The sequence below is a fragment of the Haemaphysalis longicornis genome, unplaced genomic scaffold, assembly GCF_048455015.1.
Source record: "Haemaphysalis longicornis isolate Haplotype H1 unplaced genomic scaffold, Haemaphysalis longicornis Haplotype H1 scaffold_2, whole genome shotgun sequence".
Taxonomy (NCBI): domain Eukaryota; kingdom Metazoa; phylum Arthropoda; class Arachnida; order Ixodida; family Ixodidae; genus Haemaphysalis; species Haemaphysalis longicornis.
In genome coordinates, this window is record NW_027526295.1 from 235600469 (window position 1) to 235627968 (window position 27500).

Consider the following 27500-nt stretch of genomic DNA (forward strand, 5'->3'; position numbering starts at 1 on the left):
AGAATAGAACTAGCCGAGCTCTCGAAGTTAATCAATAAGCGTAAGACAGCTGACATACGGAAGTATAATATGGAGAGGATCGAATACGCTGTAAAGAACGGAGGTAGCCTGAAAGCAGTGAAGAGACGTCTTGGCGTGGGGAAAAATCAGATGTATGCACTTAAGGATAAGCAAGGCAATGTCATCACAAATAGGGATAAAATAGTCACAGTGGCCGAGGAGTTCTATAGGGATCTGTACAGTAGCCGGGACATACAGGATAATGCCGAGCGAGACAGCAGTTCAGAGGAGATAGACATCCCACCAGTAACGACCGAAGAAATAAGGAAGGCTTTGAAAGAAATGAAAAGGGGCAAAGCACCTGGTGAGGACCAGATAACAGCAGACCTCTTGAAGGATGGCGGAGAAATTGTACTTGAAAAACTGGCAAACCTGTATACGCAATGCCTAATGACCGCAATGGTACCGGAATCTTGGAAGAACGCGAACATCATCCTAATCCATAAGAAAGGCGACATGAAGGACTTGAAAAATTACAGGCCGATCAGCTTACTGTCAGTCGTCTACAAGGTATTTACCAAGGTAATCGCTAACCGAATCTCTGCAACCTTAGATTTCAGTCAACCTAAAGAACAAGCAGGGTTCCGTAAAGGTTATTCAACAATGGACCATATTCACACGATCAATCAGGTGATAGAAAAGTGCGCTGAGTATACTGAACCCCTATATATAGCCTTCATAGATTATGAGAAAGCATTTGACTCGGTCGAAACCCTAGCAGTCATTCAGGCATTACGGAACCAGGGTGTAGATGAGCATTATGTAAGAATACTAGAGGATATCTACAGTGGGTCTACAGCTACCATCATCCTCCATAGGGAGAGCAGTAAAATACCTATAAGGAAGGGTGTCAGACAAGGAGACACAATCTCTCCAATGTTATTCACAGCATGCTTACAAGAAGTATTCAGAACGTTGGATTGGGAACAGGTGGGAGTAAGGGTTAATGGAGAATACCTCAGTAACCTCAGATTTGCTGATCACGTTGCCTTGCTAAGTAACTCGGGGGACGAATTGCAAAGCATGCTTTCCGCACTGGGCGAACAGAGTAGAACCGTGGGCCTGAAAATTAATATGCAGAAAACTAAAGTAATGATCAATAACCTCGGGACAGCACAGCAGTTTGAAATAGGTGGCGAGGCAGTGGAAGTGGTAAGCGAATATATCTACTTAGGCCAAGTTGTGACCCCAGATCCCAACCATGAAGCCGAGATAATTAGAAGGATCAGAATGGGGTGGGGTGCATATGGCAGACATTCTCAGATAATGAATAGCAGCCTACCATTGTCGCTGAAGAAGAAAGTGTATGACAGCTGCATCTTACCGGTACTCACCTACGGGGCAGAAACTTGGAGGCTCACTAAGAGGGTTCAACTTAAATTGAGAACGACTCAGCGGGCAATGGAGCGGAAAATGATAGGTGTAACGTTAAGGGACAAGAAGAGAGCGGAGTGGGTCAGAGAGCAAACTGGTGTTAAAGACATATTTGTAGAAATTAAGAAGAAGAAATGGACGTGGGCAGGGCATGTAATGCGAAGGCAAGATAGCCGCTGGTCATTAAGGGTAACAGAGTGGATCCCAAGAGAAGGCAAGCGTTGCAGGGGGCGGCAGAAAGTTAGATGGGCAGATGAGATCAAGAAGTTTGCGGGGATAAATTGGTCACAGTTGGCACAGGACCGAGGTAATTGGAGAATAATGGGAGAGGCCTTTGCCCTGCAGTGGGCGTAGATAGGGTGGTGATGATGATGATGATGACGATATATATATATATATATATATATATATATATATATATATATATATATATATATATATATATATATATATATATATATATATATATATATATATATATATATATATATATATATATATATATATATATATATATATATATATATATATATATCCATGAGCTTTATCATTTATTACACCCAAGGCACATTTCGGCGATCTATGAGTGCTTTTCTCATGGGGCACCTCCAGCAAAATTTGTTTGAAATAAAGAGACTTGAATTGACTCGCTTCCTTTTTTCTTTCAGCGGTCACCTTAAGCCTGAAGAAAAATAGGGCTATTTAAGACCCTTCAATAGCTTAATCCCCTAGATTTAATTGGTTTATATGTGCACATCTTACCTTCTTTGATAGATTTGTCCATCAGGATCGGATTTCCTGTCCAGCTCACCACATGCCCGCTTGTGTCAAACTCAACTCGCAAAAAACCCAGGAACTTTCCGAACCAGTAGTCTTGCACAACTAAGCCAACGCTGCCATCGCTCCTTTTGACGACGGTCGGGTAGTCTCCTTCCACCGTATTTTCTTTGGGATAACCAGTACCTGAAACGTAGCATTTGTACACAGAACTTGGAAAAACTATTGAAACATAACACATCAGGGTGAGGGGTATACCATCACGCTGCTCCAATTGCCTCAATAACGATGGCGGTTACAAGTACAATGCTTCGCATACTTTGGAGAATTACTTTTTGAATTCACATTAAATGCGTTCTGTCTACTAAATGTTATAAACCATAATTGTTGCGGTTGTTTAATAAAAAGCAATACAGTTTAATTAAACTGAATTGAAGTAAAACAGTATTGCATAGACCATCAACGTTGCAATGTTGGCTTAAAGTAAGGCTGGTTATGATCTGGACATTATTTTACACACTTTGCCGTAAGCACTCATAGGAAAGCATATGAAGAGACGGTTTCTGCTTTTGTGGAGTCGGTGGAGTAGTTGAAAAACATTCCGGCAGATGCGATTACAGCGGCATCAAATCAACGACAGTGGTGAGAAGCCGTTTATTTTCGTCCGACTGTTATGCAACTCGACGTTCACGGAGCAGACGAGACGTTCATTTCCTGCGAGAACCGATGATTCTGCTACTCCCCTGCATGCGAAATACTATCTCGGGCGAGAGCGAACGGCACACCTGCAACACAACTGTTCATATGCCGAGACATTTACCGTGGCGTGAGATTAATTGGTGAGGAACCGACGCCAGACACCCTGAAAAGAAAGTCTTGGCGCTGAGACGCCGGAAAGCACTGCACACTTGTTCGAGGCATGTGACACAATCGTCACAGTCGGTCTGCAAGCCCTACCCACCGCGGTGGCTCAGTGGCTAAGGCGTTGCGCTGCTGAGCACGAGGTCGCGGGTGGTTCGATTCCTGGCCGCAGTGGCCGCTTTTCTGATGGAGGCGAAAAGCAAAAACGCCCATGTGTACGAGATTTTGGTGCACGTTAAAGATACCCAGGTGGTCAAAATTAACCCGGAGCCCTCCACTACGGCGCGCCTACAAACCATACAATCAATAAATCAATCTGCAAGGGCTGATGTCCATCGCGCGCCTTTTAATGCGTAGCATTCTTTGCCCGGTAACCTTCCCCCCCCCCCCCCCCCCCCCCCCCCCCCCTTCAGCCGGCAAGACAGTCTAACGCCCTGACATTCCACAAAAATGCAGATTTCACTAAACAAACACCTGTAATCTTTTTAATAGTGCACACACAAAATTTTGAAAAATAAAAAAATAATAAAAAATAGAACGAAAACATTTTTTATAAAAATGACCTGACAAAATAAAAAATATATGCATTTTATACATCTTCCGCGAAAACCGAAGAATAATAAAAAAAAGTCCGAAAAGCGGTTCGAATACGAATAAAAATAGCGAAAATGGCGAAGCGTGTAACGCCCTCCATTTCCACAAAAATGTAGACTGGCAGAAGTAACACCTAATCGTTGTAATAGCGTAAATGGAGATAATTGAAAGGACAGAATTTTTAAAAACCAAGAAATAAAGAATAGGTTTTTTTTAATAAAAATAATCTGAAAAAAATGCACCTTATACGTCTCCCCAAAAAGCCGAAGATTAAATACAAGAAGTCCGCATAAGAATGTTCAAAATACGAATTGAAAATAGCGAAAACGGCGAACGGTATAACGATCTGCACTACCACAAAAATGCAGCTTTGGCGGAAGTAACACCTGTAGTCGCTAATAATAGAGTAAATAGCGTAAATATAGATGATGTGTTGGACAGAATGTCGAAAAACCAAGAAGAATAAAAATAGTAAAATAAAATTTGCGTGAAACTGATCTGACAAAGTCAAAAAATATGCTGCTGATAATGATGATTGCTATTGGTATCCCCTTTGTAGCGTGGTGATGACGTGTCATTTGACCAAAAAAAAACGAATATACCTACGCTTTATACTCTTAAATACTAGCGCTGCTCTTAGGGTAAACACAAAAAATTTATTACGCACAAAATACTTATTTTTTTCCTGTTACATGTGGTAGCTGTCCTAGGTAATATTCCCCTCTCTGCTTTTCGTTCACCAGCATTCTCACCTTCTTTTCGTCATCTGACAGCCTTGAAGTTAACGTCCTCTGTGCTACCCTTAAATCCTAGGGCTACCCGCCGCGGTGGCTCAGTGGCTAAGGCGTTGCACTGCTGAGCACAAGGTCGCGGGTTCGATTCCCGGCCGCGGCACCCGCTTTTCTGATGGAGGCGAAAAGCAAAAACGCCCGTGTGTACGAGATTTCGGCGCACGATAAAGATCCCCAGGTGGTCAAAATTAATCCGGAGCCCTCCACTACGGCGCGCCTCATCGCCTGCGTTGTGTCGGCGCGTTAAACCCCACAATCAATCAATCATTTCTCATCTATACATCACAAATAATTCTAGGCAAAAATCCCGTGATTTGGTGTTGAGCTCATGGAGTAAAAAATTACCATGCTAGGCCCTCTTTCCCCAACTACGTAGCGTCTCGTTGAGTGTTCGATTATATAGGTTTTCATAAAAAAATCGACAAGGGCTCTGCGTTGTACAGTGGAGGTGGGCTACTGGACATAAATAAAAAAAGGTGGAATTCAAACTTGCCAGTTTTATTGCAGGCTAGGGCGAAACATTTGGGATAGATGACTGTAGAACGAAATCTAGCATATGCCACAGTTATTGTTTTTCGCATCCACCAGCAAACCAAAGCGCTGGGCCAGGAATCGAACACGCGTCCTCATTTCAAGTAGCGCAACGCCTTAGACACTCAGCCACCGCGGTGGGTATCAGTGCATATGAGGGGCTGACCAGTGCACGAAAGCAAGAATGTGCCCTGTTTTGTGAAATACTTTCCTAGACAAACCAGGACTAAGTGATGACAAATTCGTGTTTGTTTATTGCAGGAATTTTATCGCGAATCTGCCCCAACAAGGCGGATTCGCTGAAATTATTGAGATTGTTTCCTTACGATTTGATATAAGGGTAAAATCTGCGGGCCATTGTACACCCTTTACTGGAGAATGGGTGGTGCAGGTATTAATATTGATATTAATAGTGACCGAGTGTTGATATTGGCGCCATTGCGCACATTTGAGACTGACTTTAAACATGTATCGATCTTACAAAGATAGGTTTTTAAACATATGCTGTCTCGGCTGCAGGATTCTCTAGCCGTTAGCCTATTTTCACTTCGTACTGACAATGGTGAACATGCGCTCAACGAGTTGTATTCAGTTTTTCTCGGTCGGAAATTTTGTTTTTGCATTTCATGTACATGACGACTTTCTCAGGGAAGCTCAACTGCCAGTTTTTAATGTTTAAATTCTTACAGTTTTAGATGTCAATTGAGGTTTCAAGTTAATTGGTATATTTTTCATTGAACAGTTTCCCGAGGAGGTAAATGTAAAATAAATGTTATATTTTATATAGCGTAGCTTCTGGATCAACTTCATCTGTATAAAATTTTTCAAATTTGGCGAGCTATTGTACTTTTTTGTGTGAAGCTCTCTTTTGAAAAAGTATTTGTCTAAATATTTTTTTACACTCACCATCTTAATATAATGAGCAAGCCTAATGCATTCATAAATGTTGTACTTAGTTTTTTATTGTACAATTCATTGCCCAGTAAAAGTAGGATGTAAAGTACACTAATGGACAGTTAAGAAAACTGTCAAAATTCTAGGCAGACAAACTGATGTCACCACTTACATTTTCACACGAAGTTCTCCACCACAAAACCAGGCATATATATATGACAAATTAAGTATAGGTGAGCGGATTCCTTTGAACCAGCTAAAAACGAAATAAAATGCCTGGAATAACAATACGCTGTACGTAGTCTTTTGTGCCTCCAAGAAAATAGGCCAGTTTAAAGCTTTTGGCTATAAAAACGGGGCAGAGAGGTGTGCGGAAAAGAATTGCGAAAAGTACTAGTGCTACCTAAGCCTATAGCTGCCTTTCGCCATACGTAGGCTGCGCTCAGGCTTTTCCACGCGTACACTTCTGATCATACATTCATGAATTTAGATCGACTGATCGACTAACGAGTCAACCGGCAATCAATCAATCAATCAATCAACCAACCAACCAACCAACCAACCAACCAACCAATCAATCAATCAATCAATCAATCAATCAATCAATCAATCAATCAATCAATCAATCAATCAATCAATCAATCAATCAATCAATCAATCAATCATCAATCAATCATCAATCAATCAACCTATCAGTCAATCAATCTATCTGTCCTTCAATAAGTCAATCAATCAATCAATCAATCAATCAAACAATCAATCAAATCAAATCGGAGTGATGTGATGTCGCAATAACTACATCTCTTCGTGCTTGCTATAAATTAAAATAAAAATGACTCTGAAAAGGTTAGTACCATGATATAGAAACGTGTTTGTGTGTCCACCAACGAGAAGGTCAATATCTGTAACTTCGTTAACTATTTCCTTGTCTCGAGGATATCCGGAATGTGTGATCGCTATTATTATGTTGACATCTTTTTTCTTGAGTTCCTCTATTTCGCGTTTAAAGCTTTGTACTTCGTCTTCGAACTTCACTAGACCTGTAAAAAATACAAACATTGAAATGAATTGCGTTTTGCGCCATAACACTCATTACTTGCATGAACCAGGGCAGAGAACACACATCATATATTAATTTTGTGCAACTATAGGTTGTAGCTAGAGCATCATAAAAGTATTTTTTTCTGCAACATACAATACATTGCGTAGTTCAAGCTCAAAAAATTGAAATTAACAAGGCGTTGCCAAGGCTCCTAAACATGTTGTCAGCCTTTGCTGTTAGGATGAGGAGGTGTGAACCCCAAGAACATTTTTAATGATTGTCTGTATGATTCTTATATTAACTCACCGTTAACATATTTTCCTTCGTGTTTGGATCACCCTTTGGACCATCGCCATCACATCATTTAAAAATAGAAAAAGCATTAGATCTGCCCCTTGTTCGATTCACAAGTATTTAATAAAACAGCTTCTGAAATACTTATTTCCACACACGCTATCCCAAACGTTACGAAACCTAAAAAAAAACGTTTTATTAGAAATCCAGGGAAACATTTTTGGTTAATCTCTGCATGAGTTACGCAGATGTACTCATAAACAAGCATTGTACTCATTCAAATTTTCACCAGAAGTGAACGGTCCTCGTTGTTTTCAGTAAATCGTAAATCCCTACAAGCTATCTCGTGTTCTTGCGAAGCGCGCCTAAGCCGAACAAGATTTTCTTTCGAAGGGGGTTGATATTACCTAAACTAGAGAAGTACTTCTACGTCAGCTTTAGATATTACATTTTTTTAGCAAACAATATTTTACAGAACAGATACACACACAAAATGTACTGCGTGCTTAACGCTGCAACACGAAGGTACTCTTGCCAGTCCGAAGAAACTGCTTATATCTGCGCGATAATGCGTGAAAGGCAGGATACGGCATTGCATCCTGGAAAAAGAAAGTCTTGCTTTTTATGACAATAAAAAATGGCAGCTGTATAATAAATAGTTTTAATTCTTAGGTAAGACATTGGATAAAATTTAGAGCATTTACCGCCCCTAAATTGCGTCGACAAGTCAACTGGAGAAATGTGTTTGTTAGCTTAGCCAGTCTAAGTGTCTGCAGATACAGCACCTGGTGGGGTGGGCCCCGTCTTCTTTTGATAATCAAATGTAAAGAGGACGAAAAGTCCGAGCAGTGGCGGATGAGGAGGCTCCCTCAAAGCCACTAACTGATCCACCTCCCTCCCTACACACCCCTCGACACTTATTTTTCGCAACTCCTAATTTTTAGATCACTGCAGGGACCATCGCTGTCCGCGGCAAGCAAAGCCCCACTCACTTGTGGTAATCGCTTTTCCCCACACCCTATTTTTCCCTTTCAAAGAGTATCAGAGCGGCAGCGAGGAGGAAGTTTTTTTTTTAACTGGTCATATGGTGGTCTGAAATATTTGGGTGAAAAAAGCATTTGGTGTGCAACTTAGAACAAATCATGACATTTTGGTTGGTTGCCCCCTTCTCCCCTCGTCCCATCAGCACTATGGACCCCCCAAATTAGGCCCCTGGATCCGCCCCTGAGTGGGAAGATACCTGAGCACTCTTTATGGGCTGTTGTATGTACAGCGTCCTAAATCTCCAGTTGAATGTCCATTCGAATGTCCAGGCGCCTGAGGCTCCTTGCTTCCGTCTCGCGTTGTCAAAGGGCTTTGTAATCCGGCCGCTTGCGACGCGTTCCTTTGCGATAGGCTTTAACGCGCTTTCGAATGACTTCGGTATGTCTCCTACGCGTTACGCCACGGATCGATCCTGCCGTTGTGTAATAGGAGAGTTAACGACGATTGTGAATACCTCGGCTTCTCACTGTATACGCTCAGTTGGTTGCGTTCTTCCGCTCCCTTACTCCATCGGCTGTGTACTAGCGTGAACGGCAACCTCCGCTGCTGCCGAGCTTAAGCTCGTTCTATGGAGCCCCTCGTATTATGAAACCGTCTCGCTGAACGTCCTCTCCCGAAGCCGATTTTGATTTGCGCACATTTCCCGGATCGGGTACCTCCTCCCCCCTCTCCCTGGGAATGCGTGCGGGTCGAGCATACCACAAATAGCCAGAGTTGAACACCTTCGCTGTAAGAAAAGAGGAAGAAATTTCTGCTAGAAACGTGCATGACATGCGGAGAAGGTTTGAAGGTAGTTATTATCTGATCGCCTTACGCTCTTTCCGTAGAGTGTGTTGTGATAAGTGAAGGAACGATCAGAGGGACGACGTTCAAAGAAATCTGCACAAATTCAGACAATTATCTACTAATGCGAGGCATTCTTATGCCGCTTGTCTAGAGTGTGACTTTTTTGCAGCCAAATTTTTAGTTTTCTTTTTTAATTTCTGTCCGACAAATTATCTCCATTTACGCTATTATAACGATTACAGGTCGTAACTTCGGCCAAATCTGCATGTTTGTGGACATGCAGGGAGTTACACGATTCGTTAATTTCGCTTTTTTTGTATTCTCCTTTTTTTTTGGGGGGGGGGGGGGGATTTTTAGAATTCTGTTCCACCAGTTACTATCTCCATTTACGCTATTATAACGATTAATGGTGGATTTACCACGAAATCTGCATTGTTGTGAAAATGCGCGGCTACACGGTTCGCCATTTTCACGATTTTTTATATTTTTTATATTTTTTAGACTTCCAAAATTTTGTTAACCCATTATCTCAATTTACGTTATTAAAACGATTAAAGGTAGGACTTCCGCGAAATCTGCCTTTTTGTGGAACTGCAGGGCGTTACACGGTTCGCCATGTTACCTACTTTTTATATTTTCTTTTATGCAGAAATGCATTAGAGCCGGGGGTTGTCTTGCGTACTTTGGCCGGCGTCCGCAGCGCGTCTGATGATGATTGTGGCATGATGCCCCTAGGGATTGGCCAACCAAACAATCCATCACGAGATAGCTTCGCGTTCAACCTCCATCGTCATCTTCCCGTAGGGGAACCGCTGAAGAAGAAGAAGGAGAAGAAGACAAAGCTGCGAAGAGGAGGGCTGCGTGAGTTTTGGCTACCGTTATCCTCCTCGGCCGGCGCATCTTCCCGATCTGAACCCGGTCGAAGAGCGGCTCATCGCGCCTCGACTCCCCTTCATGAGCATCAGGCGGCTGACTCGAGGCAACGGTCAGTTTGGAATCAAGGGACAGGCGGTGAACGTGCCCATCGACGTATTGACGGTGAGTTCGAAACGATTCCCGACGACTTTGACGTGAACGATCCTCTGCAGTTGGCGGTTGCGCTCAACGCGGTCTCGAAGACGCTTCTCTATAACGAAGCGGAAATGACGGGTGTGGGAAAAGAAAAAAAATAAATGATTACGCTCACACTCTCGCCTCTCTCTCCGCCATTAATGGCATCACACTCATCGGTGCACCCAATGCATTTCTGCATCCTCACAATCCCCCTCGGGGAGGTGCGGGGGAATTTTTTTTCTTGGTTTTTCAAAATTCTGTTTCACAAATTATCTTCATTTACGTTATTCCCCGCAATCCGCATTATTGTGGAAATGCAGGGCGTTACACGGTCCTGGCTGTGTGGGTACTCGGCAAAGAATGCTGCGCCGCATTAAAACCGTGAGCGAATCCGGGACGTGTCTGTGCGAGCTGTTGTTACTTACACTCATCTGTACACTGATGGGTTGGTGTCATCCACAATATCCACTATCGGGGTGTGGATACTGTCATCAGGGCCATGCTCAGCCACAGAACGTCAACTACGGTTACAAAACTTGCGGCTGTGCGGGTGGCTTTCGCTCACATAATTAAGCAGCCCGCGCAAGGGTGCGCTGTCTTCACAGACTACAGGGCTGCACTTCAATGTCTACCGTCATTCCCAAAAGACCAGATTGTGTTCGACATACGTGCCCTACATCACCAAGCTCTACGAGCACACCATCACATGGCAGTCGGGTGGATTCCTGCCCATTGTGAGATAAGTGGCAATGTGAAGGCGGACATTGCTGCATCTATCTATCGCGCATGACCATCGAGCACCGTAAATATCCATACCATTCTCCAGGACAGACGTTTTTGTTCTTGCATCTAGCGTAGCAAGGAGCATTCAGCGTTCAACCTGGGCTGGCGTATCACATCCCTACTATTGATCCACACTGCAAATTCAAACTGCCAAAGCGGGAAAAAGCAATTCTACATCACATGCGGCTGAATGTGGTAGACGCGCAACTTCCTATTTAAGTTGAAACGGTCTGCGTCACCCTCTCTGCACTCTGCCCACACTGCGACGTGCGAGAAAACCTACAGCGCCCGCTTAGTGCGCTAAGAGTGTCCCTTGCGCAAGAGTGTCCTCTATTTAGTGCGCAAAGAGTGTCCCTTGCAGTGTATTTGGAACTACCGCTTCCGTGGACATTCAACTGAAGGACGTCTTAGGTCCGTGGACATGTCTCAAACATGCTTTACGGGATACAAAAGCTTTGATCGCGTATCTGCAACACACATGCCCAGACCAGACTCTTTAAATAACTGAACGCATTCGTGCTCATCTTCTTCAACATCATCTCCATCATCTCTATCACTGCCCCCACAGCCGTCTGGCGTAGCAAGCTAGGCATGCTAGGCCGGCGAATATCGTCCGAATTCATTAAAGATCGTTCTCTCTCTCTCTCTCTCTCTCTCTCTCTCTCTCTCTCTCTCTCTCTCTCTCTCTCTCTCTCTCTCTCTCTCTCTCTCTCTCTCTCTCTCTCTCTCTCTCTCTCTCTCTGTTACCTGGCGATATTGAAAATTTTAGAAAACCCTTAGCATTAAGAAATACCAGTAGGATCTCGTTTATGCTTGTTTTTGTGACAACGATACCTTTCTTTTTTCGAAATACACACAAGTGCCTCCTAACCAATGCTTGTTATTACATCCTACTAAGTGTTTGCCAAGAAAGGCACAATGACTAAGGTGACCGCGGCATTTGTTTCACTGCGTTCACTTTATTGCAGCGTCGAGCTCATGCGGGAATATTCAAGGGTCATTGTTGCTTACCGGGTGACGACAGGTACTTCGTTTGGGGAAGCACTGCACCGACGAACCCCACTTTTGTTTTGTTGATTTCGGCTATAGCTGATGTTGTTCGAGGAATATCTTTTAAGGCAGGCTCCTGCGAAAAGTCGGCGTTTGAGTTCACAACTGTTACGTTGGCCTCTATCATTTTTTGTAGGAACGGAGCGAGCCCGGCCGGCCCATCGTCGAATTCGTGATTTCCAAGGCACTGAAACAGGGGAAATAAATAGTTTAATTATTTTTCTTTTAACAGTGGAGCTGTTGTAGCTGTCCGTAATATGTGGCGCGTAAAGCGTAACGCGTTAAAAATACCAAGAAAATGCCGAGCGCACGTGAGCGCGTGCCTCGCGGCGACCACCGAGCATCCCAGGCTCGCGCAGTGGCTTTAGCAAAGAAAAACTGGCGAAAACTCCGAGCTCGCGTCGACTAGCAACCAACAACGCCACAGCTGGCCCAACACCTGCTCCACAGAACCTCGACGCGACTCCAAGAACGCCGCGCATGCGTCGTGCTCGCACGCACCACCGCCTCTGCACCCCAGCTGTCGTCAAGAGCTACCGCACATGCAAAGCTTGGCATGAGGAACACGACAATATCGATGCATATGACGATGATTACTACTGGCACAATGCAAAGCGACGATGGAATATGTAAATAAACAATTTCAAACCTGTACAAGGGCGTGGTGATGTGTTTTTCAGTGCTCACGTAGAAAGAAATCCTGCAGCTTCGGTGTTTCAAGCCTTGCGCGACTTAGTGCAAGCTTCGCCAGTTTCTTTTAATGCCACATGCCTACGATTCTTACAATTCGTCTGTGTCGTAGTGTATGCGCAAGATTCAATGAAATATAAATTTAATTCCTGCATTTGGGTGGAACTACTTCACAAGGTGAGACGTTGCAGTGACGACATAAATGTACCCGCTAGGTCCTCTCCCCTTACTCTTGCTGACTATAATCGACCTGTGACGATATTAAGGCGTAAGACCCCGTCCCGCGCTTTTCGAAATGACGAAACCACACAACTGATACCTTACTAAAGAACCCCAAACGACATGGCCATCGTTGCTAAGCATTTCATATAATAAATTGTATAATTTGGCATTTTGTTTCTGTTCATTATTTTAAGAGCCTTGTGACCAGAAAACTCATTAATCACATTCCACAGAATTGCGATGCATCGGATTAGAACTGTACGTCGCGCGGATGCTCACGCCGCTTCCCCTGAGGTGGTTTATGCAGAATGTCCCGCACTGACATGCAGTTTTTTTTTCTGAATGCATGGGTTTCAGTGACATTACCGAAGCATTTAAAGGATTTTCAACGAAAAATTGCAGGAACACGCGAGCGGGAATTCTCGAAAAAAGGCGTAATATGCCTTCGCTAAACGCATGAGCCTCTGAAAGTCGGCTTCTCTACATTACACAAAAGCATTTTTGGAAAGATATTTTTAGGGAAAATGTAACAGTCTTTATATAACAATATCAGCGTCTTAGGGCCGTATATTAAACACTTCTATCTATTAAACCCCGTGTATCTATAAAAAAACGCTGAACAACGAGTATGTTCAATGTTGGCTTCGCTACTATACACGAAGGCACTGCTATAAAGACTTGTTTGTGTGTGTGTGTGTGTGTGTGTGTAGGGGGGAGGGGGGAAGCGGCTATAAGCGCTCGTATGAATAGTACCTACGGGCTTCATTGATAGAATTTTCTTACTTGGCGAAAACGTGGCACTCATCAAGCATTACAGACGGATAGACAGGCATCTTTGCTGACTTCAAATAAAATGCTTATTTATTTGTAAAGCAACATCAATTCCGAATGATAGAAAGCGTTGTCAGAGTTACCGTAACTTTTCCCGGTGAAACATTATTTAGGGAAGTTCGTACATTTGCAGCGGTGTATATATGAACTGAAGATCCAGAGCTCTTTCTTGCTAGACTTTCTGTTTAAGCGCGCTGTTGCGTTTTAACAGCGAAGCTGTTTGGCACATCGTAATTTTTCATGTCCGCAGTTAAAAATACCAAGAAATTGCCGAGTGCGCGCACGTGACCGCGTGCATCGCGGTGACTGCCTGGCAGTTAACAAAACCAATAAATGCCAAGCGCTTGTGTGTGCGTGCCTCGCGACGACCGCCCAGCGTCCCCGGCGCATGTTTGTCAAGCCAACTATACCCACTTAAGGAGATTGGCCAGGATTGGCGAAAAAAAAAGAAAAAGACTGCAGCGTTCGCTGTGGTCGTGACAGCACTTGCTCGGAACGAAAAAGGCACGTCATAGCGTACGACCCTCCAAGGTGATGTCCAATGATTGTCACTTCTAACAAAAATGAAGGAAGCTCACACTTAGATAAACAATGATGTAGTGCAAATCGTTGCGTCGGCGAAGAAGAAGCAAATAGACTGCAGTCGTGTACTTAAAGCCGTCGTTATGGTCGTGAAGGTTACGTACAGCTTCGCTACCTTCAAGTCTCACAAGCGTTATATGTGAGCTTCCTTCATTTTTTAAAGCCATGAGCCAGTTCTTCATCACTGAAAATAAAACAACGCTTTGTGGAAGGGCTGTTCTTTTCTGATGGTTGAAGCGATCTTTACCACCGAACAATTTCTGTCTCAGTCCGTTCCTATACGTGATGCGCTGGCAGTCTCCTCTCAATGATTATTATTGCGCCAATAATAGATTAAACATGTCAACAAAATCTTAGCGGTACTCTGTTCATGTTCGCGCCGTTATGGCAACAGGGCGAGGGCTAGAAGAGCACAGGCCAACAAAGTGAAGATAGCGCGCGGAGAGAGCTGCCTTCGCTGGCCACGTTGGCATGAATACGGCAAGCGGGAGCGCGGCGCGCCAGCTGCCTGTGCCTCGATGGATCTTGTGAGTCCCGCAACCATTTGTACGCGTTGTGCAGCCGAGTCTGCAATCAGTGAAGGGGGGCAAAACAGGGAGGAGCGAGAATGACGGTGACGACAGGCCGGTGCTGGTGGGCAACAAAAGGGCGAACGGCAGCAAATGCCACTGCGATGGTAAAATACCACTGAGATGGTTAGAGCGAAAAACACGGCGGCACGGTATACGAGGGACTTACGAGAGACGGGCAAGGAACGCAAGACGCGGACGCAAGCCGGCGCAAGATGCGCATTGGGCCGAGTCTTACGTTCGCGAGGGAGACGGACGAGATGTTCAGGCATTCTTAGAGATCCACCACTGAATCTACGATGATTTTTCTTGCCTTTTTAATTCACTTATGCTTGCCTGCGAAGAAATGTAACTGCGATAGAAGCGAGATCTGGGCTGCCATAAGTCGAAAAGCAACTTTTAGACCCCCAGTTGCGTGTCACACGTTTCATGAGCCAAATGTACTGACAGTGCGGGCGAATAGCAATGACAAAATTGCAGTTTTTAACAAATAGGATATGAAGAAAGTGTTTGTACCACGTAGTTATAGCCCATTTTGGACATAACGGCCGATATTATCTCGTGTTTTAGCACCGTGTACCAGGCAGTTCCTTGGTAGAAATCTCCAGCGTTGAGGAATAGTGATCCAGGATAGTCCTTTTTCAGTTCTTTGACCTGGTAGGAAGAAAGAGCCATGTCAATAAAGCAAGCATTAAAGCAGCGTCAAAAATAGCTTAAAGGAGTTTCCAATCGATTTCGGTAAAGTCCTGTATACATAATTAAAAAAAAAGAAATTTATGCAGCCAATTTGCCATCAATAAACGCGCTATGAAAATAAACGAAAAGAATTTTCCTCACGTCTTGGTCTGCAAACAGTGTTCGCTTTAACCGGAGGAAGATGTCGACAGATATTCGCGTATACTGAGTGGGACAAAATATCCATCACGTAAAAGGTTTAAACAATAATTTTATTTTTGCGCTAACATTCTGCATTACACATTTTTCTCGCAACTAGTTCACAAATTTTGAATCATCGTTTGACAAGATTTAACCGTGCTCCCTGTTGACTTCCAAACCTGACGTCTCTTCTTGCCACAAGGCGCCATAAGTACCGATTTGCACGCACAAGGAATTCTTAATTAGTATATGCAGGCCAAGTGTAGGCGCTTTGCTGATTGACTACAAACAGTTACGTTACTTGATAGCTAGCAATCGACCAGCATGCCATTCCATTTTGTTACAGTGGCTCTAAACTCGCATCAGACACAATATACTTTTTTTGGCGCTCTTTGGCCTAGTAGCTCCTGCGCCATTAGACACAATCACCATACAATGACTCTAATCCTGTATCAAAAGCCTTGGAGGCCCATAGGTTCCGAAAGGTAAGACTGCTTGCACCAAACCAAGAGTCTTCCAACGGTTTCTGCTACAACCACGGTGCGCGCTGTCTCCGTTGTCATTCTGGCAGGCGTGGATGGATGGATATGGGCTAGAATTCGTGGTAGTTGCCTTACCACCCATTAAACACGGCTGCCCTCGATAGTCATGAAAACTCTGTAATCCCAAAGGGCTCGACAGAAAGCGCTTCCCAAACGGGGGAACATGTTAAGGCGCTTGTTTGAAGTAGTTAATGTTCCGTCGAATGCAAAAACGTTTTCATAACCAATTATTTTGAGCTGAGTTTATTATTATAACTCAAGGTGTAAAAAGGGCAGGAAAAAGTGGGTTGCCAGTAAAAAAAGGTAGTATATGCCTTTAATTGGTCCATATATATCTTAAGATAGGCTCGAACTGCGTGTAATCAAGCTTGCAGGTTCTTCCAAGGAGGGTTTTTCCCCCTCGCAAGGTTCACTGTATATCCGCTGCTTTCCTATATTTGTTGCAACCCGTACTTACAGCAAGGTCAATCACTCGCTCGCATGCCTTGGTGTGCCCCGTTTCTCTTTTTTAGCGCAGGCAACACAGCAGTCACACCAGGCCAGCAATCCATTTCTTTGTTGTGTGTGCTATCGGCCTGGCGAAGTCGTTTCTAATCCCGATGTATTTTACAGGTGAGAGCACGGGGTTTCCCTGGGAGTGTTCCGCCTTCAGAGACAGTTTTCTGGAGCCCGGGGAAAGAAGAAGGGTGCGAGAAACGGAGGAATTAGGAGATCTCCTGTGCCCGGTGCCTCGAGGCACCGAGCACAGAGTAATAGGGAACGCAAGCGGAACAGACCGCTCATTGAGTAGGGTGTGTGTAAAAGGTTCAATCCTATCGACTTGCGTTTCTTTGTGGAGGAATTCGACGTGGAACGCCCGGCTGAAGTGGTAAACTTTACGACTTGTTTTTTGTTCAGATAATGAGTACCTAAACGAAGTATGCGATGGTTGAAAAAAAATTATTGCGGAATCGGACGCTGAGAAAACGGCTTGCGCTCGTTTCACACTATAGTACTAGCATAGCTGTGTAGTTGAAACGATATACCTTCAATCTAGTTAAGTAAACAATACAATTTTGGCATGCCCCACTGTCTGTCTATCCGTCCCTCAAATTATTTAAGCAAATAATGTTCAATGTTCTCAGAGAAATTACAGGGGCTTGGATTGAACGTCATCGTATCGTAGACGCTGGCGTCCCCTGGCACGGTGCTGGATCTATAGAACCGCCTGCCAATAAATGCTTGGAGGCAGTGGTTACCTTGTCTCTCAGTAGAAAAATGCGTGCATCGCACACAAATGTTTTTGGTCGAAAACTTTGCAACGCTATCGGTTCCACATAGCGCTGATATATAGCGCTGTCGTACTGGTGTCCACGATCAGGCAACAAGTTTAAACTAAATTCTTTGATAGCCTTCGATAAGAGGGGCACCATCCTTCGGTGGCAGACGTGTTATAGTTTTTCGTCGTCATTGCAGTGAAGAAATCAGCGTACGGACTGCCATGTAGGAGTAAATACACTTCACTGCAACAGCAGCTCACGCATTATTAGTATACAAAAGTGAGAGCGTGTAGACTTGTGCCACTGCATAATATATGCAAAGAAGCATGGGACCAACTACCCTACAGCAGAGCACCTGGTGTGGAGTTGCCCTGCTCTGCAAAGCCTACGCGCTGTGCACATCGCCACCTGCGGCCCGCGCTCCGGACGTCCGCCAGACTTCATGGCGTGGATACAAGGACCACATCATGGCCCCCTGCTCCGATTCCTTCGGGAATCCGGCGTGTATCTATACATTTAGTTTCCCCTTATGCTGATTAGCAAACTTCCGCAATAAAAAAAAAACTACCCTGAACAGTTATTTGTCACTCGCGCGCACGCACGCTCGCACACATGGAGGTGATGGTATGCAGTAGGTCGTCGTCGTGCAATGTTGTGAAGAATGCCCCGTATTTCCCATTTCGTTTGAAATTCTAAACCCAAATTTCATGCATAGCACGCACACACGTACAGACTGACACACACACACACACACACACACACACACACACACACACACACACACACACACACACACACACACACACACACACACACACACACACACACACACACACACACACACTGAGGTTCTCTTTATGCATGTAGTTCATGCGAATTTGAAATGAGGGGCTTGTTAAACGAGCACAGGTAGAAAGACGAGCATTCGGGTCCCGCCAGGCCAGCATGTTGCTCTGAACTTTGTTTCTTTCATTTAAAAATATATTTTTCACGGGCAAAATGACGAACTTTATTCCCGCTGGGGAACTACTGAAGAACTTCTCGGCGTCCTTTAATTCTGGCTTTAGTGATGTACGTTTAACGATTGCGCGATTTTCAATGACCCAAATATTTACAGCCATGCAGATGACACTTTTTTTACGTTGGCTGAGCATGCTGTCAGCTCTTGTGCTGCTATTGTTTGACCGTGTGCCCAACGACCGTTTGTGGGGTACTTAAATTGGAACGTGCATCGCGCTCATGGGAGCATCTCCGCGTTAGGAATAGAACATCCATGAATCGGCAAAATCTCTTTGAGGGCCCCTTTAACAGAGCAGTAGTTTAACACCGTACACCTGGCAGAAGCACCAGCTATTTATGAGTATTAGAACGCCATGCAGTGCATGGACACAACGGGGTTGCTTAATCCAAGCGTTTTGTGTTGCTTCATAGTGTGGGCACTTGGAAACGTGGTTCTGCGGCCCATGTTTGTACTCGCGTGGTTGTCATGGCAGTTATAACGCTTCCATGGCCAACATGGCGGTGGCGCTGCTCTGATAGTTACTACGCACTGATGTTTCCCTTGTATAGGGTAGCCAACCGGACTGTAACCTGGTTAACCTCCCTGCCTTTCATGCACTGTATTATCCTTCCTTCCTTCCCTAGGCGCACCAGGGGAGGATGTGGCGCTAGTACCAGCATTAGCCAGGACGCTGAGTTGAAGGCTAGGAGAGCGCCTCCTGGCACAGGCATGCAAGCAGTTAGCGAGCACGCGTCGTACTATGCCGAAGCAAGTATGACGATAAGGGCAGGTTTAACTTTCCACGTTGCATGAAGCGACTGTTTGAAAGTCCACCTCGTATCACGTTATTTACAAAGCGCAGACCTGTATTCCGCGTTGGCGGGACATCACGGTCTCGCGCGATCAGTCAGTCGCCCGCCCGGTCTTGGTGCGTACACCGCGTTTGTCGGTTTTCTCCGTAGACGCGAAAGATCGTCCCGATGACCGCTGACGTCTTGCGCATGCATGCATGTTTGGCATGCACGGTGCCGCGCTCATAATGAGTCGAAATTGCCGGCAGCTCCGCTGAAATCGGTGCGCACCTTTTATGATGCATGTTCTGCCAACTTTTTAAATGTCGATAACGAACCCTTATGATAGAGGAAAAACACACACAAAAAACAAATCGAGACATGCGTCTTTTGAGTTTTGCCAAGCTTGCTACATTCATGCCACTGACCGATGCGTGCAATCATTAGACGAATTCATATGCTTACACTTTAGTTGATTTTTTTTAGGTGATTTCTTCGTTTTCGGCCGATGTTTTCTTTACTGAATTCACCATTTTTGGGCTGTGACGTTCATTGCTCCACGGGCGAATTCGCAGAATGCGCACAGACTGACAGTGACGCGCTAGCGACTTCTCGCTGGCGTGCTGTTGTCATAAGTACCGATTGCTTGCGGGTAGTGGGCACAGGCCAGAATCAGCAGACCCTTGGCCTGGCACGAACACGCTTTTTACGATACAGGCATGACTGTTTGGGGGGGGGGGGGGGGGGGGGGACGCATGACATTTTAGCGTCTGCGGTAACGCGGAGGGCGTTCATCCACTGCGTAGGCCTCGGCTAATGATTGCTACGATTCCAAGCCGTCCTGATAGGCTTATCTTAGGCATTTTACAACCGACAACATGACAGAAGCATGGTATGGCGAATATTGAGATATCGAGAATGCCCATCCAATAATAACATAGGATGCCAAGCATGTTGTTTTACAGAACCGAAACCGAAACTTGCTTGTACGCTAATTTTGGACATCGACGATCCAATCACATAACACCTTTACCTGAAGTCACTGCAGTTAGTTGGTGCAGCCGCCGCAAACCACGCATGGTACTTTTGCTTCTTTCAGGATTTATAAAATAAATACCGCCTTATCGCCTGGATAAACGATGAAAGTGTGTTCATTTGAGCCAGTCTACGCAGTGAAAGCAAAAACGGGAGCTTGAGAAATTCACTTCAGTGTCCCTCTAATTAAAGGGGTCATGCAGACAAAATACAAGTTTGTTTCATTTGAAAGATTTCGTGTTATATTCTTGCTCTCAAGTGCCCCCAGCGTTTGTTCGAGAGCAAATGATGCCGTATTCACTGAGGAATTAATCAATTTTGATTCTCCACCCAAATAGTGTGTTTTCGGAACGTCAGCAATGAAGTCATAAGTGCGCGTATTCAAGCGAACTTCCATTGCGTCATTCGTCTCTACAACCTTACTTGCCGTCAGTCTTCCCAGATGACGCTACCATACTCATCCACGGGCGGTTGTCCGCCATTGCTTCCTTTTTACCGTATTTGCACCTGGCTTGTTTTTGTTACTGTGGAAAGTAATCATTTCTCCGGTGGCGTCTCGGTGGCGTATCGCACACTTTAAAATTGATTTTAAAAATGTTATAGGCTGTATTTGACTCTGAAATTTTGCAGATGATGTATGTGTGTTCACACCAATCTATCTTCGAATTGCTATCTCGCCTCCAAAATTTTGTGTCGATACCCCGTAAAGGTGTCATGCTGCGATTATCTACTCCACACCGATGCATCTTCCCCCGCATTCCGCACCATTCACCGGGATTTAATGACGTCGGGGAATGGCTAGTCACTGTAGGACTCCCGTCGAGGATTCGTACCTTTGTTCAAAATTCTGTGTCACCTGAGTTTCGCTGGTCATCCAATTTATCATAATGAAATGACTCCTAATATTTTTGTTGTTTTTCTCGTAGCAGTTGTATTTGAAGACTATTAAACAGTGTTTTCGGAAATATCCTTTTATTGTTTGTTGTAAAAGGACTTTCAACAAACACCGATGTGTCTGCAATCAATCTTAGTTCGGCAATATCTCAAATAAACTCGACTGAGAAAAGTTTCTGCTAGGGCCACCCAAACTGTCCGCTTCCAGATTTCTTGGTGAACATATTCGTACAGAAGATTATCAGGTGAGAATAAGCGGCCACAAACATTCAGGCAAATTAAGTGCACCGATGGTGCTCTCAACCTGGCCAGTGCAACTCGTAGGCACTTGTCGCTTTGAATTGCACATTTTATGTTATATTCTTGCTCTCAAGAACGTTCCCAATAGTAGCCAGTGAGAGCACCACATTAATTAAACACGACGGGGATTTCGGCCTTTGAAAAATGCTTACACCACGGTTATTGAGTGTTATTCATTAAATATAAAGTTAGTTTTCAACGTTAGAGCGTGCAAGATATGGCACTTGATACTGGTTTCGCTGCGGCTTCCTCGGGACATAACATTATTCAAAGCGACGGCGCCCGCGCTCAATTATTGTATTATCAGTTTCATGCGTGGTTGAATGAGCTATACACTGGTATTCTGAATTCCTCCTTCAGCCAAGCCTCCAGTCGAGGAAATCCTTGAAAGCGATTTTCACATGTAAAAGCATTGGAAACACATGGAGTGGAGGACAGACTCAGAATACGGCCAATGGTAATAAAGAACGGAATAAAACCTCGCAAAAAGTAAAATGTGCTGCTTTCAAGATTCCTGAACCGCACGTTGATCGAACTTAGGCATAAGAATAATAAGATGATCCCACTTGAAATATGTAACGCATGCCACATCCACTGGCGAAAAAGAATCACCACTACGACAGATATAGATAAAACTCGGCACTGCGGCTGTACAAACCTTGGTTGTAATCCTCGCAACGCCTCCAACTTTGTCTTCGTTCTCCTTGCTCGTATTCCCACATATCATGCAGGAGTTGGTGCTATTTTCAATGTGCGCGTGCACGTCGTTGGTGTGCATAACGGTTAAGGTAAATAAAGAATCGGCTGCACTGCAGCAGGCACCCGCATATAACACCACAAACCACCCAAGCAAGTCCGATGCAATTCTATAGCTGCGCGCATTCTGCATAAGGTTAAACGGACGATCCATCCCGCTGTGCTTCGCTTGGAGGGGAACATTTTCTGCGCGTCGAAAGTAGCGAGGATTGCTGCGCAATAAGCGCGTTATTTGAGATTTGAAATGACGTCGTCATTGCCCTTTATTCGGGTGCACAGCCATCGGCTGAGACTGAGCTTTTATACCTTTACCGCTTATAGCTTTGCTACAGATGCATCATGCCTCCGCCGGCCACTGTCGGAAATTTTAAGTCGAAGCAAATAATAGAGGAGCTGTCGGTTTCTATTACTTCCGATAAAATACGTGACGCCCATGCACTGACCGTGGATGAGTATTCCGAAACGTTCGCAATTCATAATTTAATCAATTCCATTTTTTGGTGTTTTCACATGCGAAGCTGCACCTGTGCTGGAGGTGTGCCATAACGGAGGGCCCCGAAATAATTTGCACCACCTGGGGGTCTTTAATATGCGCCGAAATGTCGATGCACGTGTCGATGCAAAAGGCGGCACCCGCGGGTAGGATCGAGCCAGGTTAGCTACCCAACGCCCCAGTCACTGAGCCACCGCGGCGGGTACGTTCTCAGTCCCACTGTGAACTAAATAATTATGACAAGTAAATGGTTCGCGGAGTATTAATTGAGACAGCTCAGCGGCCAATTGCATTTCTTACCACAAGATGGCTACCTTAGATTGAGATCTACACAGGGTGTAGAAACTTTATGGACAATCCTCGCTGCACAGATGATGATGATCTCATCGGTGCCTGCCATCACGCGGGGGCAGCTCCCGCTCGAGCTGCTTCGTCTTCGTATCTAATCTGCCATCTTGTGAAACAGAACACCAGCGCATCAGCGGGACGTGGCGGCCCTTGGTCTCTCCTCTTATTTTTAAATGGTGCCGAAAAACCCGGGAAGAAGGCCCTGTGTTATTCGGAGTCATCCGAAATTTGGTCCCACCTGGCTAGTATTGGTGTTGTCATGGTGCTATCTCTAGTATTGGTGTTGTCGAGAAGGGAACGGAGAAGATGCCACGTTTTCTTTGTGTGGAGAAGCGGGCTTTTTTTTTTTTTGAACATGAAAGGAAAATTTTCTTGTTTGAAACGGAAAATCAGAAAACTCTACAAGAATTAAAAGAAAAATAACAAACACTAAACCTTAAGAACACTTCGTTCTAAAAATTGATCTTCACTATCGACTTGGATCCTTGGTGGACGTCTTGTCTTGTTTGTTCTTGTTCTTGAACTTTACTTGATTCTTGATTCTTAGATCTTGTCTTGTTCTTCATGATTTGTTCGTGACCTGACTTGACCGGGTATATAGATCTGTTACGCCTGATGGTTTGTGATTATGTGTTATTGGTGTTCTGCTTGGTTTCCTTGTGTTGTTATGGTGTAAGAAGGGAATGACTGGAGATGTGTGCGGAGGAAGCCTCACCAACATGGCGTTTCTGCTCCATCCCCGTATCATATCCCATCTTTTATATTGTCGTGATTGATCGTGTTGGTGTTCCGTGATGTTTGGTCTGTTCTTATGCTTGTAGAATGAATTCGTTAATTTTTAAAACCATCTCTTCTAAAATTAATCTTGTTTCCTCTTTCGTAATTATTTCCGGTTTTCTGTTCTCTAAGTGCTCTCCTAGCTTTTTTATTGTTGCGCTGCTACACACGAGGCCGTGGGTTCGATTCCCGGCTGTGGCAGCCGCTTTTCTGATGGAGGCGAAAAGCAAAAACGCCCGCGTGTACGAGATTTCGGTGCGCGTTAAAGGTCCCCAGGTGGTCAAAATTATTCCGGAGCCCTCCACTACGGCGCGCCTAATTGCCTGCGTTGTGCGGCGCGTTAAAGGGACACTGAAGTGAATTTGTCAAGCTCCCGTTTTTGCTTGCACTGCGTAGACTGGCTCAAATTAGCACACTTTTCATCGTTTATCCGGTTGACAAATCGGTAATTATTTTACAAAGCGCGAAAGAAGAAAAACTACCATGCGCGGTTTGCGGCGGCCGCACCAACTAAAGCTGTGACGTTAGGAGGAGCCGCACCGTGATTGGACGATGCCCAAGGTGAGCAACCAAACAAGTTTCGGTTTCGGTTTCGGTTCTGTAAAACACAACCGGTGGCGTTGTTGGATGGGCATTCTCAATAACTCAGTAATCATCGTACCGCGCTTCTTCCATGTTGTCACCTGTAAAAATGCATAAAGATAAGCCTCCCAGGACGGCTTGGAATCGTAGCATTCACTAGCCGAGGCTTACGCAGTGCATGAACGCCCTCCGCGTACCCGCAGACACCCAAATGTCATGCGCTTTTCCCCCATATTTGGAGCTTGCCTCACTCATGCCTGTACCGTAAAAAGCGTGTTCGCACCAGGCCAAGGGTCTGTTCATTCTGGCCTCTGCCCACTGCCCGCAAGCAGTCGGTGCTTATGGCAACAGCACGCCAACGAGAACTCGCTAGCGCGCCAGTGCCAGCCTGCGCGCGTTCTGTGAACTAGTTCGTGGAGCCATGAACGTTGCGGCCCAAAAAAAGGTGAACTCAATGTAGAAAACATCGGCAGAAAACGAAAAAGTTAACTTACAAAAAAAAAAGCACGTACCCGCGGGGACCCGAACTCATGACTTGCAAAACACTTGCGGCAACATACCCAGCGCCTCAGAGCACTCGGCCACGGAACGGGCTCCGCCGTCCTTGGTAATATAAGGTATATATTGTACAACAAGTTTACACTTTTATTTAGTTTTGGCATTTCAAGCAGCTTAGGTGACTATTTGTTGTATTGCGCTCGTGCAGTAAGCGTCCCCCGAGTTTCCACAATAGCTCACGTCTAGCAATTGCATTTCGTAGACGGAAAAGCGTTCGCAGATGCGTAGTCGTGCTGCTGACCGCTGTGCTTGTTCGCCCAGCGCAAAAAAGTGCTTCCCGCACCCTATTTTTACGCTGTACGGTAAAAATATCAGTTGGTTTTATTTCCTTAGTACCTATATTGACTTCGCTGACTCTTCTCCCGCCTTCAAGAGGCCTTATATTTTCCTACTGGCGCACCAGTCAGCGAAGCGTCGCATGTGCGCTTGTGCAGCGCTTGTGTGAAGCGGCCTTGGCTTGGAGCTAGATACAGTGTACAAACTAACCAAGTAAAGAAAGGCCCATTCTTCCATTCACAAACATTCCTGGCTTCGTTTCAACTGAGCGAACGAATTGCGACGACCCGTCGGCGGCCGGCGGACGAAACGCTGGGCCGACTGACTCTGTCTGAAGGCCGGGGAGCCGTGCAGTAGCGCAGCCAATTGCGAGCTCGGCTCCTCTCGACGTCACACGAAAACGCCGCAGAAAATGGGCGAGCGTAAAGAGAGGAGGTCAGCATTTTCGAATTAATTTTTCTACTAAATAAAATCGCGTAAACGCGCCCAGAGTGGTCGTAACATGGCCTGGGGACTCCGGGCTACAATTTGCGCAAGTAATCCCGCAATGTTTACATATCACTTCAGTGTCCCTTTAAACCCCACAATAAATCGTTTTAATGCGTCGCATTCTTTGCCCAGTACCCCCACAGCCAGGTGCATGTAACGCCCTGCATTTCCACAAAAATGCATATTTCGCGAAAGTTCCAAATGTAATCGTTAGAATAACGTATAATTGGACATAATTAATTAAACAAAATTTTGAGAAACTAAAAAACACAACAATGTAAAAAAATTACGGAAAATGGCAAAACGTATACCGCATGGCATTTCTACAATAATGTAGATTTTACGAAAGTTTCACCTGTTTCAAATGGCGATAATTAGTTGAACAATATTCGAAAAACTAAAAAAATAAGAACAATATAACATAATTACGGAAAATGGCGACCGTGCAACGCCCTTCATTTCCCCAATATTGCTGATTTCTCGAAAGTTCCAAATGTAATCGTTAGGATAATGTAAACGGAGATAATTGGTTGGGCGAAATTTCGAAAACCTAAAAGTAACAAAAATATAAAAAATTACGGAAAACATCAAAACGTATACCGCATGGCATTTCCACAATAATGCAGATTTCGCGAACGTTCAACCTGTGATCGTTATATAATAGCGTAAATAAACGTAATTGGTCGAACAAAATTTTGAAAAACAAAAAGTAAGAAAAATATAAAATAATTACGGAAAATGTCGAACCGCGTAACGTCCTGAATTTCGATAATAATGGAGATCTTGCGAAAGTTCCAAATGTAATCCTTATAGTAACGTAAATTGAGATAATTGGTCAGGCAAAAGTTTGCAAAACTAGAAAATAAGAAAATATTTAAAAAATTACAGAAAATGGCAAAATGTATAACGCATGGCATTTCGACAACATTGAAGATTTTGCGGAAGTTTCACCTGCAATAATTATAATAGCGCAATTGGAGTTAATTGGTCGGACAGGATATACAAAAAAAATTGGCTGGAAAAAACTTATACTCCATACAGGCGGCATAAGAATGCTACGCATTAGTAGATAATTCTCTGAATTTATGCATAATTTTTATTCATACTTTTATTGATGACAGGCTTATTTGTGAACTTTTGCGTTGTAATCATTTGTTTTTCTTTTTTTTTTTGCTCACCTCATTCATTCTATTCTCTTTCTGGCAGCTTTATCTTTTTTACTTATTCCCCTCTTTTATGGCCTCAATAGAGCCTATTCCTCCTCCACCTCCCTATTGGTGATAGCGATTGCTCTGTTTGATTGTATACATCCATAGGGGTACTGTGATATACAGTGTGAAATGTTTGCTGACGTTGCAATGGTGCTGACACAGTTTGCAGGGCGCTGAGGACCTCTCAAGGAGGTTGTATAAAACTTCAACCTCCTTGGGACCTCTGCCAGGCCTTCTATGCCTGTTATCCCAGCCTCCTCTGGCTTCGACGAGAAATAAACGTTTTTGCATTTCCCAACACACGTTTCTCTCCTCCTCCTCCTTCTCCTCCTCCTCCTCCTCAAGTAAAAGCCACGCAGCAGGGCCGGTCGTTCTTACCGTAAATCACCTGTGAGAGTGCTTACTGCTGTTGAAACGATTTCCAATCCAATACAATTCAATTCAATCCAATCCAATCCAATGCTCCTCGCGCATGCGCAGCACAG

General features: G+C 44.6%; 1 protein-coding gene across 1 annotated transcript in view; it reads right to left on the reverse strand.

Annotated features, from left to right (window-relative positions):
* LOC144167698 (protein 5NUC-like) overlaps positions 1 to 27500 on the reverse strand; it is a 54143-nt gene that overhangs the window by 22424 nt on the left and 4219 nt on the right. The window contains exons 2-5 of the mRNA XM_077696881.1: positions 15345 to 15482; positions 11896 to 12121; positions 6737 to 6922; positions 2197 to 2397 (exon numbers count right to left, since the gene is read on the reverse strand). Coding sequence (XP_077553007.1) covers positions 2197 to 2397; positions 6737 to 6922; positions 11896 to 12121; positions 15345 to 15482 — 751 coding nt within the window. The remainder of the gene's footprint in view (positions 1 to 2196; positions 2398 to 6736; positions 6923 to 11895; positions 12122 to 15344; positions 15483 to 27500) is intronic.